We start from the raw sequence: 19,013 nt of genomic DNA, 5'->3' as shown, positions 1-19,013 counted from the left end.
CAACAAGTAATTTTCACAGCAACATCTGTACTGCCCCACAGCTTAAGCTCAGTCAATAACTGTAGCGTGAGCAGTTCAGACAGAAATGTTTCAATAATCTCTTAAATGTATTTAAGGGGTGGTTGAATATGATTTCACTTTTCTAACTTTAGTTAGTGTGTAATGTTGCTGTTTGAGCATAAACAACATCTGCAAAGTTACAACGCTCAAAGTTCAAAGCAAAGGTAGATATTTGCTTTTAAAGAAATTGCTTTTTAAGGATTTCAACAAACAGCTGGTAAGGACTACATGACATTCCTCCCGGGTTAGTGACATCACTAACCCTAAAATTTACATAAAGCCACCCCCGGGAACGTGATTTATAGATTATCATGACAGAATATGCTAATCAATGACTAGAAGATAACTACACATAAGCTACATAATTTCACCAACTAACCATTCAGAAATGTTGTCTACATGTTGTCACTTCTTCTTGAGTCTCTCCATCTTTGTCTGACTCCGGTTTGAACATAAAAAGCTAAACGTTTTTGAAATTTTCAGGACACAAGCTGTTGAAGCTCCGCCCTCTGTGCTGGGAGCAGCAGCTCATTTGCATTTATAGGAACAGACACATAAACGGTCCGTTTTTGCTCACCCTCAAAAAGTGACAACTTTAACATGCTATATAAATATATCTGTGGGTCATAAAAATATCACTTTGAGCTCAGAGATTTATTTTACATTTTGTGAAAAGGTCATTTTACCGCCCCTTTAATGGCGGGCAGTCGTAGCCTAATGATTAGAGAGTGAGACTGGATTCTAAAGGTTGCAGGTTCGATTCTAAATACCAGCAGGAAAAAAATGCAGGCGGGGAAGTGAATGAACAGCGCTTTCTTTCACCCTCAATACCCACGACTGAGCAAGCCACCAAACTTCAATTGCTCCCCGGGTGCCCAATCACTACCCACTGTGTTGTGTGTGTGTCCACGGTTTTCGCTTTGCAGTGCGTGTGTTTTCATAATGTGTTGGGAGAAAATTGTCTTTGGATGATCCATGCATTAGTTCTTTAAGTGACAGTAGCCTAAACCTGCCACAGTCCTTAATATTAATTCAAACAACAAAAGATAAAGAGAAAAATCACTCACTGCTCTTGACTAACTTTAGTATCTTAAAGGGTTTATACAAGGGAGACTATTAACTGTTATTTTACATTTGATTACATTATTCAATTTCTGTAGGTAGTTTTTCTTACCTGAATACTACTGTTAAACCTACCTGACGAAAAAAATACTATGGAAGTCAATGGCTACTGTCAACTGTCTGGTTACTAACATTCTTTAAAATATCTTCTTTTGTGTTAAACAGAGGAAACAAACTCAAACAGGTTTGGAAAAACATGAGGGTGAGTAAATGATGACAATTTTCATTTTTGGGTGAACTATCTCTTTAAAGCAATGTTTATTTCATTTTTATCTTTGTTCTGTTGTATTTATTTCTTCTTATTTTTGTTTCTTGCTTAATGACTGTTAGAAATTAGTTGTATGATATCCTATGATATTTTGCTAGACTAAAAATAAAACAATTCAGATGACTAAAATATGACTAGCCTAAATCTAAATGGCATTTTAGTCAAAAGACGGCTCAATGGTGTTTTAAGCCCCCAATGGCTCCTTAGAGGCAGCTAACCCTACCCCCAACCTTAAACCTACCCATCCCCTCGCTGCCTGGAAGGCGCCGTTGGGGGCTTAAAACACCAAACACCCAAAAGACGTTGACTAAAACTAAATCAAAATGTGCTGTCAAAATTAACACTGTCTGCAAGGAGTCACTCACACAGGACACATTCTGTCTGCACTGTCAGCGATGACATCTCAGATCAAGATCTGTATACTCCATTTAACTAAAGTTGCAAAACAAACTCCATGTTACAAATATGGTAGAACAATCACTTCTACCACTAAAGAATTGCTTTAAAAATAGTCTTCCTGATCAGTTTCCTCTCCTTGGCAAACCAGATAGCTATTGACTCTCTCTTTTCCAGCACTTTAGACACAGTTGCTCCTTTGCACTTAAAGAAGATTAAAGAGAAAGTTCACCCAAAAATGAAAATTAGCCCATGATTTACTCACCCTCAAGTCATCTTAGATGTCAAATATATGACATTCTTCTTTCAGACTAATACAATCGGAGTTATATAAAAAAATGTCCTGGCTCTTCCAAGCTTTATAATGGGAGTGCATGGGTGTATGTCTTTGGAAGTCCATCAAAGCGCATATATTCATGATTAAAGTGCTCCACGCGTCTCCGGGGGGTAATAAAGGCCTTCTGAAGTGAAGCGATGTGTTCGTGTAAGAAAAATATCCATATTTAAAACTTTATCGACTAAAATAACTAGCTTCCAGCTGACGGCCGTACACATCGATTTACGCCAAAAGAGTAACCCTTCAACTTGACGCACAACGTTATGACGGCAATTGACGTCTCTTGCGGTTCAAACAAACAGGACTGGGCAACCACGTTCGTCATTACGTTGTGTGTCAAGTTCAATCGCTAATATTAGTCTGTATGTCTCATCCTTATACCGAGGTTACCGTAGTCAGTCGGATCCGGTCCATATCCAGATCAAATGATGGACCTGCACCTAGACACGACCAAAACGCCTATAGGCGCACATTACTAACGCACTCTTTAAATAAAAAAAAAATATTATATTGCGTCATTAACTTTAGACCAAGTTTCAGTTGGTCAATGGCGCAGTCTGTTTCAGTTGCCTCAAAATAGCAAAGCGCCAACAATGCGCCTGATCACACCTCGTTTTCAGACCAACACGCCCATGGGCGCACAAATGGGCGCAAATGCATTTGCTATTTAAACAACGTGGCGCAGGATGTGAAAATGATAACTGCGTCGGGCTGAAACTTGCATCGCGCTTGCCGCTGCATTGCGCCGGGTGTAAGATAGGGCCCTAAATCTGTATTGTCTAAAGTGCTATATAAATAAAGGTGGCTTGACTTGCACTATTTTTCCATCTTGCAGCATGCTGTGTAAAATTTTAATCTGTCAACTTTTGACACATCATTTTGATGCTGGTACAGCTTGTTTTGGAAAGAGGAACAAACACAGTCTTAACTAATAGAGTGTGTACCTGAAAAAATGTAGTTGTATCCAGTGCGTCCATAAAGTTCGCCCCAACCTGCTAGTGTGGAGGATCGACACACATGCTACAACAGAGGAGAAAAAATAAGAGTTTAAGGTTGCCACAACAAAAAAAGAAACACAGGACTCTGGTAAAGCTAAAGGAGGCTTGAAGTTTGTTGTTAGCTCCCAGTTAATTATACCAACCTTTAAAGTCAAAGGCTGATAGTCCAGAACTCAACACTTCAGTACTAAAGATCCCGACAGCCAGATTTTACAATAAAAAATTTAATCTGTTATTGACACTATGATTTGTCTACTATCAATATATTCAAATGTCTAAAAGGGGCATGTCCTACAAGGATAACATTAAATAAAGAATAGCATGAACATTAAACATGAAGCAGCAACAAAAAGCATCTGGTGGTCAAAAAAATACTATGAGGCAAACTGTTCAGTGAAAATTTGCCCATTTGATTGGAGTGGCAAGATAGTTACCTTTCCATTGTAGAGGATGACAGGACAGACAAATCTCCCTCTACAACGAGCCATCTTACTACGGTTGACCAAATCCTGCAATTTGCTGATCTGCACTGTACTCTCAAAGCTGAACAAAAATGAAGAAAAAGAAGAAAAGAGCATTTAAAAAAAATAATAATTACAATACACTGGTGACAGACCAAAATATTGGCTGATATCCTACCATTCGATCAACCAAGAACTTTGCCCACTTGACCAATTAACAGAAGTAGTCGTAAGAATAAAAATTCAATTTCAACATTTAAACATTATGCCAGATGCAAGATTCTGGTTTAGTGCTAACCTAATTTAGATCTAAATTAGCATTGTTTTGGATGTTCGGTAAGTTTTATCTCAAAACAGGCAATACGTCATAAAAGCCGACCAATCAGATTGTGAAGATAGTATCTCTTTGTCTTAAGGTTCGGTGAAAATTTCTTCGGCCCGTGGTGGATTTTTAATAAATAAGATAGTAAACTAATTTTTTTGAGCTAACCGGTGTTAAACTTCTAACCTGAATCTAACCTGTTAAACTTTTAACCTGACTTCTCCTTTGGGTCTAACATTATGACAAGCATTTACCTGACTTCCTCTTCTAGGTCTAACAATATAACAAACTAAATTTTACTTCTTCTTTTAGGTCAGGTCTTACTAACCTTTTGTTTTTAGCCTGCATTATGTCATGATATATATTGAGTAATCAACTGACTGTCAACCCTTTACAATGTTTTTTTGATGACTTTGCTTATGCCAGTAACAGAGGGTAAAGAAGGGAGGGGCTTGCTTTACCAATTGAACCAATCATATTGATAGAAGGTGACATGTTAGTCACGCTGATTTTATTTTTGATGTGTCTGTCTTTGTCCTATAAAACCTGATGTATTCTTTTGCTTGGGTGAGATTCTCTGAGAATTGCTCGAGTACTCTCCCGGCCGTAAATAAAGAACTCAAAGGACATTTGCTGAAGTCTGTCTGTCAATTTCTGCTGCGCAGCAGGTAAGATAGTTTAGAGAAATAGATTATATATTGAAGTGTCGATTGGAGACGGTCCAGGGGGATCGTCGATTGGAGACGGCCCAGGTATTTATTAAGCGTCGATTGGAGACGTTAGGGATCGTCGATTGGAGACGGCCCAGGGACATCGTCGATTGGAAACGGCCCCGGTAGACTTAGGTCAGATGAGATAGGACTTAGTTAGGTTTAGGGAAAAATCTACGACAGGACACTGCGACAGATAAGGCATTACATCATTACCTAAACATGAATTTAAAAAGTAACAAATAATAATTAAATCCAAAACGTAAACATATTTAATATACTCTACTTTCCTGCAATGATGAAAACCTGCAGCTTAATTAAAAAATAGTTAAAATGTCTTAAAAATACTTTCGTAAGGAAACGATTCTCATCAATGAGATTTTTTTTTTCTTTTACACTCCACGTAGGGTTTTGAATTGTCTAATATTAATTGTTTTGTTTGTTTTGATGCATTTATCATCTAGTCTGTAATGTGATGTGATCCTTAACAAGTCCCAGTCAAGTCCCCACTGTCCTTTTAAGTAAAAGGGCAAAAAGCTAATAATCAAAACAAAAAAGGATTTAGATGTATCTATCATCTACAGTATAAACACAAAAGTGTGATTTACATTAAAAATAAAATTACAGCATAAAAAAAAACAATGAATTTTTATTTCTGAAATTCTGAACCATTTGTTAAAGCAGAACTTAGCTACTTCGTTGTAAGAAAAGTAACGTGTTGTCACATAATATGGCATTGATACAATAACAAGCATTAGAAGTAGTGTTGACAAACTGTGCATGTCAGTTTTCTGGTTATAGAACTTAGTCAGGGTAGACGCCACATTGAATTTCATGTGGATGAAAACAAGGCAGTGAGGGAAAGACTTAGTCTTTACCATGGTATGCGCTGTATACATTTATAGATTATATATTTTTCAAAACTCACAACTTTCAAACAGAGTTTTTGGCTACTGAAAAGTCTTTTGGAAAGATGTTTCGTCAGCCAAGCAATCAGTTTGTTGTTAAAAACAGTACAATCCATTGAACACACTGTACTTCTATCCCTCACAGCCATGTTTTCATTCCTGTCGAAAAGTAAATATAGCGCTACCCTGACTAAGGTCTATGATCGATGTGCAAGACCTCACACAACTGTCAACAATGATAAATTACATTTCCATTGAAATACCATACTGAAATTATTACATTACATATTAAGAAATTGTATCTAAAACAAACCATTAAAATTGACATTTTCATATTTTTCATTTCATATTTGACATGCATAGTGAAACCATAGCGCACACACCATTTAGATGAAAACATGACTCATTGATGTAATCAGTCAGCTATTTTTTCCATTAGTTACTCCTGCTCGGAGGCTTCCATAAACTTTAAGTTAATATGTGGGGTATGTTTCAATAAGTGTTTAATGTTTAAATATTTATTAGCAAGTAAATTGTAAAATACTACATATCTATACCCAGGGCCACAACTAAGCTTTAACTTGCACACAGCTGGTGCAACCAGCCCTTGGTAACCTACTGCACATAGCAAGAATCAAAGTATAAAGAATTTTGTGGAGATATGTGTCATTGGTGCAGCATAGCAATATAATAACAATACCACATTGATAATCTTCTTCTTTATGACTAAAAATCATACTATCTTTTAAGAATTTTTCAGAGGAATAATGGCAAAACATAAATATAAAATTAGGGATGCACCGATACCAGAACAAGGCAGATACCGATACTTTCATTTTTGGTACTTGCCGATACCGGTACCTGTGTTTTCACTGCATTTGTAATTATAAATTATATATAAACATAAATATATTAGGTAGAGAAACCAAAAGAATATGAATCTTATTCGTTGATTTAATTTATTTAGCAAATATATATTTCCTTCAGTTATTTTCAAGCTTAATTATGCCTGTTAAAATGTTTTGTACAACCTTCTGTTACTTTCACTGTTAAAATAAATACTATAGAACCTTGGCTTGGAAAAAATGACCTTGGCTTTTGCAAGCACCAACGCTCTACTGTTTGAGCTACAGTTAACATTAGTAGCCTAATATGTGCCTCGTTTAACATTTGCTATTGACATAGGCCTATAAGACCAAACTACAAACTTTCCAGCAATGTCTGTGAAAAAGGGATGTGCTTGACAAACTTGTGAATATGCTCCTAGTTTCGCTTATCAGCTCACGCACAGCATCTATTTAGGCATAAATATTTCATTTGTTTTACATTCTATTAGTTCAATACTTCATAACATCCTTCTCTGATATATCTATTCTGCTCTCTGTTTGCTCTGTTGTTGGTGTTTTTTTTCACAAGCACTGTAATGTACACGCTGCGTGGTATCAGTTGTTGGTATCGGAGCATTTTAGAGTACGAGTACACGAGCGCAAAATTGGGCGCGATATCGATACTGGTTTCGGTATCGGTGCATCCCTATATAAAATGCTGCTTGCTGAAATTCACTTTTCGCCAATATTACTACTATTACTATTATGTCTACTGTGCGTCTTCAGTAGACTAACAGAGACCGTGGTGATGTTATTACCTCTCTTTATTATTGTCTGAAGATTCATATTCCAGAAACACGATCTTCCGTGGGTAGTGACCACACACCTCCCCATTGGTGTTGTGGATGATGCTATACTTGTAGTCCCGGTCAAACAGCTCCAGATAGCGCTTCTCTATTCTTTCTATCTGAAAATACATATAAAATACATTAAGCTTTTAAAGGCTTTTAATAAGAAGAAGCAAGTTCAAACACTCTAATTTTAGTAAGAAAATAAAAACTAAAGTATTTTACTTATTTGAATGCTGGAATTTAATCATAAGTCAGCAGCAAAAAATAATCGGTAGATAAAATGAGTCCTCTTATACAGTGAGGAAAATAAGTATTTGAACACCCTGCAAGTTCTCCCACTTGGAAATCATGGAGGGGTCTGAAATTGTCATCGTAGGTGCATGTCCACTGTGATAGACATAATCTAAAAAAAAAAAATCCAGAAATCACAATATATGATTTTTTAACTATTTATTTCTATGATACAGCTGCAAATAAGTATTTGAACACCTGTCTATCAGCTAGAATTCTGACCCTCAAAGACCTGTTAGTCTGCCTTTAAAATGTCCACCTCCACTCCATTTATTATCCTAAATTAGATGCACCTGTTTGAGGTCGTTAGCTGCATAAAGACACCTGTCCACCCCATACAATCAGTAAGAATCCAACTACTAACATGGCCAAGACCAAAGAGCTGTCCAAAGACACTAGAGACAAAATTGTACACCTCCACAAGGCTGGAAAGGGCTACGGGGAAATTGCCAACAGTGTTGTTTTCGTCAACGATGACGATAACGAAATTATTTCGTTGACGCACCTTTTTTTTTATGACGATAACGCGACGATGACTAGCTAAAAATGTCTCTAAGGTGACTAAAACATGACGAGACGTTTTCGAGTTTTCGTTGACGAGACGAGACGGCTAATTTCTCCCCCTGTTTGTCTATGATCAGCGTAGCGTTTTTAACATCTTGGAACATCATCAGAGAATGCCCTTTTAATTGGTCGTTTCGCATTGTGAGTCACGTATCGTAGCAACGATGACGACAAGTGACAACAGTGGGAAATGTAAAAATGACTACCTCCGAGCAGCCGGCGAAAAAGAAAAGAGCACAGAAATGTAAAATTGAATGGGAAAATGACTACCCGTGGCTGGAATGCGTGAGGGACAATGAATACAAGGCCAATTGTACCATATGCCGTCGCGTCTGTTTGTCACGGCGGAGTGTGTGATATTAAGCAGCACGCATCAGGAGATAATCTAATAATTCTATTGAATAAGTTCGCACACAAGGCTACAGAAAACTGTTGTGTTTATTTTTCTTCAAATGCAGTCTAAGCCGGTGAGTTTTGAATGTTATATGTTGTATTTGTTTAAGTTAAAAATAAAACGTATTATAAACTAAACAAATCCATGGTTCATTGTTGGCAAAATGATCATGATAGCCTTTATATTTCACATCTTGTAACATATTGATTAGGCCTACTTTGCTATTCTATAAATATATAGGCTAGGCCTAATAAGTTGTATTATAATATGCTATAAGATATGAAATATATTTATCTAAATGTATCAATTAGTTTCCACAATATTCACCAGAAGTCATCATTTCAGGGGTTATTTTTCAAAAAAAAAATGTTATGAATTGCAACACTTGCCTGTCAAACCTGTCAAACCTAAGCCCATGTCCAATACTTTTTAACCTAAATTATTTTTTTAAAGACTAAGTTACTTCTTTTTTTTTTTACTAAAATTGACTAAAACTTGACTAAAACCTTTTTGCGTTTTCGTCGACTAAAACTTGACTAAAACTATCAAGTTTATAAGTGACTAAAATGTGACTAAAACTAAAAAGCATTTTCATCCAAAAGACTAAGACTAAAACTAAAAGGGCTGCCAAAAACAACACTGATTGCCAAGCAGCTTGGTGAAAAAAGGTCCACTGTTGGAGCAATCATTAGAAAATGGAAGAAGCTAAACATGACTGTCAATCTCCCTCGGACTGGGGCTCCATGCAAGATCTCACCTCGTGGGGTCTCAATGATCCTAAGAAAGGTGAGAAATCAGCCCAGAACTACACGGGAGGAGCTGGTCATTAGCCGCGTTTCCACTGTCGGGCCAGGGCCGGGCCGTGCTAGTGCGTGCCAGGGCCAGTCGCGTTTCCACTGTCACTTCCGGGGCTTGATCGGGGCTTACTCGGGGCCAACGGCCAGGATTTCTGGCCCGTCGAATACCTTGGACCAGAGCGGGCCAGCTCGGGCTAGAGGAGTGGTTACGAACAGAGGCGGAGTTCACCTGAGTCTGGAGACGGCAGCGCCGGATGATTCTGTCAGCATTAAAGACTTTTAAAATAATTTAACTCGCGTTCATGTTTGAATGCCTTGTGTTTGTGATGCAAAAGACTATGCGCGCTAACCATTACCATAGTAAACATAGTAAACGCTTGAAGATACGCATAGTAAAAAAACAGTGAACGCTTGAAGAAATCAGACCAATCATAAAGGCTATCACAGTCATGTTTTTATTTTATCTGTCAGTAGCCTACGTCTCGTCTCTTTATACCGGACTATCATAAAATAAAGCAACTTTTTTTTCGGGAGCTTCCTCTGTTTCTCTGACGGAAAATATCTGTATGGGAGTCGAGAGAGTGCTAAAGCTCCTCAGGTCGTATTTTTGGTGGCATATATTTGTAGAAATTATCATTCTTTCTAAATGTGATGTAAATATGTCCTGTAACTACCAGATAAACAGTAACAGACGCGACTGAAGAAGTGTGTCCTCTTTCTTTTGTGAAATAGACGTAACGGTAATTTATTTCTGAGTGACTAATGTGCAATTTTGACATAAATTAATTCATTATAATCAATGTATCACTTTTTATTGTAAACCTGTGGTAAAACATCGATGCTTGGGTTTTAAATATTCAAGTAAACAACAAAAATGCCAGCAAACGGCCGCTTTTATCATGTTTGTTTTCAACGCTGTTTCCAGTGATTTCTGATTCGTTTTCTGATAAAACTTCCATTTGTTGGTGAATGGGTTAGTGTGACGTTGTTCCAGAGAGGCGTGTTACGGGCGTGTTTTAGTGAAGCGCTGTGGAGCTTCTGGCCCGACAGTGGAAACGCAGGCCCGGTGCTATTAGCCCGAGGCTATTAGCCCGGCACGGCCCATTTAAAGCCCTGGCCCGTCAGTGGAAACGCGGCAAATGACCTGAAAAGAGCTGGGACCACCATTTCCAAGGTTACTGTTGGTAATACACTAAGACGTCATGGTTTGAAATCATGCATGGCACGGAAGGTTCCCCTGCTTAAACCAGCACATGTCAAGGCCCGTCTTAAGTTTGCCAATGACCATTTGGATGATCCAGAGGAGTCATGGGAGAAAGTCATGTGGTCAGATGAGACCAAAATAGAACTTTTTGGTCATAATTCCACTAACCGTGTTTGGAGGAAGAAGAATGATGAGTACCATCCCAAGAACACCATCCCTACTGTGAAGCATGGGGGTGGTAGCATCATGCTTTGGGGGTATTTTTCTGCACATGGGACAGGGCGACTGCACTATATTAAGGAGAGGATGACCGGGGCCATGTATTGCGAGATTTTGGGGAACAACCTCCTTCCCTCAGTTAGAGCATTGAAGATGGGTCGAGGCTGGGTCTTCCAACATGACAATGACCCGAAGCACACAGCCAGGATAACCAAGGAGTGGCTCTGTAAGAAGCATATCAAGGTTCTGGCGTGGCCTAGCCAGTCTCCAGACCTAAACCCAATAGAGAATCTTTGGAGGGAGCTCAAACTCTGTGTTTCTCAGCGACAGCCCAGAAACCTGACCGATCTAGAGAAGATCTGTGTGGAGGAGTGGGCCAAAATCCTTCCTGCAGTGTGTGCGAACCTGGTGAAAAACTACAGGAAACGTTTGACCTCTGTAATTGCAAACAAAGGCTACTGTACCAAATATTAACATTGATTTTCTCAGGTGTTCAAATACTTATTTGCAGCTGTATCATACAAATAAATAGTTAAAAAATCATACATTGTGATTTCTGGATTTGTTTTTTTAGATTATGTCTCTCACAGTGGACATGCACCTACGATGACAATTTCAGACCCCTCCATGATTTCTAAGTGGGAGAACTTGCAAAATAGCAGGGTGTTCAAATACTTATTTTCCTCACTGTATACTTGTGTTTGTATTGTATATTTGCGTTTCCTTAAATTGTGATTTCTTCTCATCATTCATTTACAAGTATGTTACACCATTGTAAAGCATTCACACTGATTTTGGCCTGTAGGGCCATATGAGTGCCTGTGTGAGAGCAAATTCATTTCAGAGAGCCGGGGTTCCGTTAATTTATTGCTTGGCTTCTGAACTGTATGTAGCCTGAACCTATTAACTAAACTTAAACTGAAGTGATGCTTTAACAGTTCTGGGTCAAACAGGGTAACTCTGATGTCAATTATGAAATGCTGATGCTATGAGAATACTTTCGATAAGACAAGCTATGTTACAATGGAATATTTAACTGTGGGTACAAAGTGGACCAATTAAAGTTGTTGTTGTGGTCCATGTAGACAACATATAATATTTTTTTTGAAGAGGAGCACGTCAGGCTACAGAGAAGCATAATTCAGTCTTTAGGGTTGTGGATTAGTTTTAACTACTGTGAGATATTTGTTACTAGTGGGTTATGATGACACATCTGAACACCAGCATCCTGTCTTCATCACATCCATGTTTTGCTCCTCAATAAAGTTGAAACGAAATAGAAGAAAAACATGTAAAAGGTATTATTTTTTTCTCTGCTTTAGCAGTGATTATGGAAGAAACAGACTGACTCATGAAACCAGTTTCCCTTTGGAAGTTCCTTACAGTCACATGAGCTGCTTCCAGTTGCAGTTGACAACCTAGATAATATTTACAGTCCTGATTATTATACATGATTATTACTAGTAGTAATAACGTGTAATTTATGTTGTGACATTTTCTAAATCATTCATTTTATTTATTTATGTATTTGTTTATTTATTTAGTTGCTTATAATTCATTTGAAATTTGTATAAAAGTTTTTTAAAATCAAATTAAACCAACATGAATACATAGATTACATTTATAAGAATGTGGGAAGTGTTTTTCTTTATCAAGTCAGTGACCCATTTAATAGCTGCTGTGCATTATGGGAAAGAACTGACTGATGTTTGACGTGTTCGGTCTTACCCACGGGGTGACCTCCTTCGCTCTGAACTGGCTCTTAGAGAACTCATAGATCAGATCGGTTATCTCCTCGCTCCTGCTAGCCATCATCGAGCACGCGCCGTCACCCGCCTTCTGCTCGATTCGAACCCGCCCTTCCTTAAATAGCGCAGCTCCCTGGGGCCGAGAGGATCCTCCAGGCCATCCCTTCAGGACAAGCTTCTTCCTCACTGCCCGCTTTAAGGCACCGGGGCCGGAGCCGGGGACGCGTCCCGAGTTCAGGGTCCTGGCGAGATTATCCCCCTCCACAGCACTGGTGATCAAAATAGCCCGTTACCAACGGTACTATAAGACACGAAAAAGACTTCAAGAATTCTTACCGCTATTAATTCTCCAATCGGCAAAAATAAAAGTATTGTCCGTTTATAATGAAACCCTCGCTTTGGTTTGTCTTTTATTTTTAGAGCTCACATTAGAACACTGCATCCCACAAAGTAATCTCAACACCGGCCACCAAAACAATCACAGGAAATCCGCGCGACATGTCTTCAACTTAATTTTGATATGGAGACAAATCATTCATTGTTGTTTACAACGCCAAAACTTTCGGATGTTTTAAAAGCATACAAAAAAAAAACGGTTTTGTAATATTGCATTGAAATCTATCCGTGTTTGGATATAGCCAAGGAACTTTAACCAGGGCCAGTAGTAAACAGGAAACTGACGTGATCATGTGATCAATACTTCCTGAAATGTGACGTCAAGCGTCGCTGAGCTATCTGTCATTTCAGCCAAGATCGTTTGCTCTTGTTTTTATCCAAATGTTTAAATAAGTATTAGATTCAATAATCGATGTAAATCAAACTAGATTCGTGAGAAACAGTTATATATTTAATAATATTACATTTATTTTCAATCATAGTGGCGGTTCTAGAGGGGGGGCCGGGGGGGCCGGGGGGGCCAGTGCCCCCGTGTCACCAAGCTTGGCCCCCCCTCTGGCCCCCCAAAATTTGGAATCGTAAAATCACACCAAACAACTGCGCATTTTATCAGTTGCGGCGCCTTCATCTATAGGCTACACTGCAGCACGACGTATATTCACATCAAATGTTAACGCAGAGGAACGGGACACTGCAGTTCCCAAAAGTTCATTATTTGCATGTGCTTTAAAGCCTTGCCGGTTAAACATGTCATTCGCTGCTGATGCGCTGTTCAAATATGCGCTTTACTGAGCGCGTACACTCGACGCACACATGCACTAACAGCCTGTTACTGGACTAAGTTATCTTTTGAGTCTTATATTGCGCTAATACTGTCAAATACAGACAATGTTTACACAAACAAAGTTGGTTATGTCTAAAGTGAAAGCAAACAGAGAAAATTTATTAAAATCTGCTTGTCATATGCGTGTATACGCGTCGCGTGCAGTTCTTAAAGAGACAGTAGCCCTAATAATAAACATGCTGCCGCTTGTCCTTAAAGAGATAGTTCACCCAAAACCAAACAGTTGCTGGTCCCCATTGACTTCCATACATAGTAGGAAAAAATATATACTATGGAAGTCACAGGGGTACATCAACTGTTTGGTTACTCACATTCTTTCAAATAACGTTTATTTTCAACAGAAGAAAGAAACTTATTCAGGTTTAAAACAACTTAAGAGAGTAAATTATGACTTTTTGGGGGGAGAACTATCCCTTTAATGTTAATAAAACAACAAAACACACAGAGGAAATCATTCACTGCTCTTGACTGAGAACTTTAAGTCTGTTGTGTTTTATTTTCATATTTGTTCATTTAATTACTTTCTTCAATTCTACTGTTAAATACACCTATAGATGAAAAAATAAAGCACTGTTTATTTCATTTGTATATTAAGTTGTGTATGTGTAATATGTATCTCTGTTCTTAATTTTTATAACAAAGAAAATAGTGACAAAGATTTTTATTTTCGCCACTTTGACCTAAATGTCTGCCATTCTTTTTTATTTTATATTTTGTTACCTATATTTTGTTACCTATAAGGCTTTGCTTTTAAAATAGGGACATTAGTTTGGCTGTAATGCTCAGTCACATGCAAAATAGTAAAACCAACATGAAATAAGAATCGTGATAAAATCGTGATTTTCCTAAAAAAAAAAAAAAAAATTGTGATATGATATTATTGCCATATCGCCCACCCCAGGTGTAAAAAAGTGCCTAGATGTGCTTAGATGCTAAAAATGTGTTATTATTGATCATTATATCACACTACAATTAAACATAATGAAACATTCATTTGAATTGAAATTGTTTTATTAGCTTAGCTAATATAATTTATTAGCTTTTTCTAGAGATTGCAGTCATGCATGACATGGTGAAAAATGACTTGAAATAATACTGAAAATAGGTTTAGATGAATGTTAAAGGTGTGCCCCCTAAAAGCACAAGTGGCCCCTGCCTGGCCCCCCCAGTTACTGTGGTCTAGAACCGCCACTGTATTCTGACCTTATTAGAATAAATTATATTTTATCCTTTTTTTTGTTATATTATTATTATTATTATTTTTTTAAAGCCATTGATACTTTCGAGAATCCTCTTTTTTTTTTTTTACTCTTTATAACGCTTTGGATCTGGGGCCTATTTTTGTAATGCAATAACTCTTTATGCAGGTGAAATTAAATTAAGGGAGGGTAACGTTATAGCGATTCTAGCAGAGAATTTATTGTGATATCTTTGTGCATCATGATATATTTGTGCATCAATTACATACTGTTGTAGGATAATTGTTATATTATTGCCATTGTTCCAGTATTTATCGCAAAGATTTTAAATTCGTTTGAGTACGCGTTTGACATATGACATAATATTGAACTTTTATAGAACATAATATTGAACTTTTCTTAATATAAATAAATATAAAATAAACAGATTATTATTATTATATAACATGGATCGCGGTTATGGAGGACGAAACCTGCAAAAACTATAAATAAATAAACATGCAAATAAATATATATATATATATAAATCCACAAAATTCTACATAGATAAATATATAAATAAATGAATTAATTACTACATAAATCCACATATTCCTGCATAAATAAATAATTAAATGTGCGAGGAGATAAATAATTAAACTAATAAAACGAATGTTGGGGTAAATAAATAAAAATGTTAAAGGAAATGCTAAACTGAATGTTGTCTTTTTTTTCCTTCAAACAGTTTATTCATTTTTGAATGTAGCTACGTATTTATTTTTCCTTGGTGCAACATGCAAATGAGATCTCTATGCCACCATTGGCTGACACTGTTGAAAATAGATTTAGCATATATTTTTAGCAAAATACTCCTCTCTATATATCATTTTTTTCTAGCTATAGTCATTAAATGGTTTTTCTGAGGTAAATGTTGCGTTACGTGGAGGGCAGATGGAGGGCAGGAAGCGATTTTCTTCATAGGAAGTACTATCACAAACTCAAAATAAACCAGGTAGGACTCATTTATGGCATTACCACCAGAAAATGTGTAGTAGTATTTAATTATAGGCATAGTGTAATATTGAGTGATATTGTATATTGTCTAAAGAAATAAACAATATCAAGGTTATCTTTCTTTGGCTTGAGACCAGGGGCTGTTTAAAGGGGTGGTATGATGTACTTTTCACAAGATGTAAAATAAGTATTTGATGTCCCCAGAGTGTGTATGTGAAGTTTTAGCTCAAAATACCCCACAGATATTTTTATATAGCATGTTAAAATTAAAAAAAATTGAGGGTGAGCAAAAACGCACCGTTTTGTGTCTGTTCCTTTAAATGCAAATGAGCTGCTGCTCCCAGCACAGAGGGCGGAGCTTCAACAGCTTGCACTCACACAGACATGCACTGAAAATTTCAAAATTTCTAAGTCAAAACTGCAGTGAATAGTTTTAAAAAACGCAGTTTGAAAATGACGGTGTTTCTTACTACCTTGTATCCAATCACGTCAACGTGCAGACGGGCTTTAGCATATCATGCTGCAAAGCAGGGGAGTCTCAAGAGAAGCCAGGTTATCCCCATATATTTTTCTGTTGATATGAAAAATCGGGTACTTTTAGCAATATAGCGGGTGAATTATGTATATGATGTTATGATGAACTATATGCCTTTCTCCACTGACGTTCTAACTTGTTCAAAGCGTTTCTATAAGGATGCTGATTTTTAGAAGGCAAACTGAGATGGCGAATGGGAATATGGTTTGTGTAACATTAGCAACACATTATTAGCTGTTTGATAACGAAGTCAAGCAAAAGACTAATCGACATATTTGTCGTAAGAGTTTTATAGTAAAAATATAGCATATCAACAGTGATCAGCAATAATTATATAAGCCTAATACTCACAATAAAAATAACAAGGTCAAATAGATCATAACACAGTCCGAGGTAAGGATTGGATTATCCTTCACCTGAAATGTTTGTCTTTTCATCCTGTAATGTTTGTCTTTTCATCCTGAAATGTGAGACAAATGGATCACAATAATTAGGAACCACAGTTTCCACAAATCCCCACAAATTCACTCGATTGGGATGTTCTCTTTTATTCTGGACAACAAGGGCAGTGACTGTAACATCGAGTGTATTTAACACGTGTTTATACTGATTTCATCAGGCTCCGAAAATTCTTGAAAAAGAACACAAAGAATGGCCTTCTCAGCTGCCATAGTTGCAACTCTTCCATCATCAGAACAGGGTGTTCAACGCACCACCGTTTCCGTTTAAAAAACGTTTTGTAACTTTTTGTCGGGGCTGAAAACACAAACACAAAACACAATATAATCCTGACAGTAATCCCATAAGGCGCTGTATGCAAAAGTCTAACGGGAGGGAGGGGGTTTAGGACGAGGGCAAGGAGAGGCTGAAGATGGAGGCTGAAGATGGACATGAGACAGGAGGGTTCAGCAGAGAGGAATGCGAGGAGTCAAGGCGGAGTCCTAAAAGTCTCATGGCACGCCTGGTCGTCAACCGATGGTGGTAGAGAGGGACGAGCTGGAAACCCTTGCGAAGCCGCAAGGATAACAGCCCAGGGCGACATCGAGGGCGGGGGTCTGCCCGAACGGGCGACATCGAAGGGAGCGAGGACCAAGGTGGAACCGGAGAAAAGGAGGATCCCGGTGAAGCTGGAGGGTTGAGGCATAGCCGGAGGCCCTGGAAGTCCACAGCGAAACCAGGGTGAGACTTCCAGGCTTCCATTCACCAAAGATCCTCTGACTCAACTGGTTCTCTCTCATCAAGACAACTTCAGCAAAGATCAACTGGAGCCTCAACAAATTGCATCAGGACAGTTTTATTCAAATGGGCAAGACATGCAAGTATCAAACTTAGTCTCACTATGTGTATCCCTACCCCTTTTAAAGAAGGGTGTGTAAGAACCAAAAACTGATGGTTTGCTCACGGCTGTTGATCTTCTGAATTTCAAACAAGGCTTTAACTTCTTACTTTCCTGTATTCTGCTTCAGCTCGGTTTCCATTGCAAACTGTATGCATGTATGTGTGTATGTATGTTAGAATAGTTTAAGTGTTTAATGTAGTTAATAAAGTCTAGTTCATATCACACTCAAGGTTGTTTGTTGTTTTGCTCATAACTGGAGTCCCTAATCATGCAGATTTTGGCTACATGCTCTGAGTAGTACTAAATAAATAAGTAATAAAGTTATTTCCCATAGCCCGGAAATTATAATTTTTTAGAATTAATTTATGATTAATACTGAACGTTCGCTGGACGAACAGGTTAGTTGATTGTGGTATTTATTCTGCTACATCAAGTTATATCTATTAACTGATATATAACCAAATATTTATAATGAATTATAACGAGTTAATTTGCTACAGAGCCTTAGTGATGGGGGACCAACGGCAGAGCTGAAGGAGCACAGAGCCAAGGCACATCTGAAGGGCTGGCAGGATGAGGTGGAGAACTAGGCCTGGAGGCCTGAGGTGTTGCCAGGGGATCCGTATCACACAGCCGTGCTGGTGTTGAATGAGCCCAAGGTGGAGACAATGAGCCATCTGGAATAAGCAGCGAGGATGGAGTTGAGGAGCTATGAGACACCAGTGTGGGAGGTAAGTCTGGGGAATTAGACGAAGTAAGCAGAGATGATGGTAACAATGGGGTGGGCAGGATATTGGGTGAGATGCGTTATCCATGATGTTGAGTCTAGTGGACTGGAGAGGAATGAGCTCCTTAGTGAAATTGATGAGCCAATGCTCCTCAACTGGCTCATCAGAGAACTGTCTCACCACACCTGACTCCTCGCTGGATCTGGCGATCGGCTCCAGCCTCGGAACAGGTGTGGCGACCTACTCTGGGGTGGACTTTGTGGTGCTCAAGCTTGTGGTCAGCAGCAGGCGCTGACTCAGCTGTGGCGGGCATGAGCATCATCACTGGATCAGTTGCAGGAGGTCTCACTGTGTTTCCGGGACAATCCGGACACTGGGACGAAGTGTTTTCTCTGGAGTGGGCAGAGAGATGGCTGCTGGATGTATTGATAGTCCTGGGGAGTAGGAGTTAATGGTGTCATTGTCCTCAACGACTCCCACGGTGAGGGAGGATCCGCACACC

General features: G+C 38.3%; 1 protein-coding gene across 4 annotated transcripts in view; it reads right to left on the bottom strand.

The window, feature by feature from the left end:
- mtmr14 (myotubularin related protein 14) overlaps positions 1-13,178 on the bottom strand; it is a 28,833-nt gene extending 15,655 nt beyond the window's left edge. For all 4 annotated transcript variants that reach the window (XM_082190310.1, XM_082190311.1, XM_082190312.1 and 1 more), the window contains exons 1-4: positions 12,458-13,178; positions 7,228-7,376; positions 3,616-3,724; positions 3,128-3,203 (exon numbers count right to left, since the gene is read on the bottom strand). In XM_082190310.1, coding sequence (XP_082046436.1) covers positions 3,128-3,203; positions 3,616-3,724; positions 7,228-7,376; positions 12,458-12,544 — 421 coding nt within the window. In that variant the 5' untranslated portion in view covers positions 12,545-13,178. The remainder of the gene's footprint in view (positions 1-3,127; positions 3,204-3,615; positions 3,725-7,227; positions 7,377-12,457) is intronic.
- Between the last annotated feature and the right edge of the window lie 5,835 nt (positions 13,179-19,013).

Source organism: Leuciscus leuciscus (assembly GCF_965113295.1).
Source record: "Leuciscus leuciscus genome assembly, chromosome: 14".
Taxonomy (NCBI): Eukaryota; Metazoa; Chordata; class Actinopteri; order Cypriniformes; family Leuciscidae; genus Leuciscus; species Leuciscus leuciscus.
The sequence above is the reverse complement of the archived record's forward strand: the minus strand, read 5'-3'. Positions and strand labels throughout refer to the sequence as shown.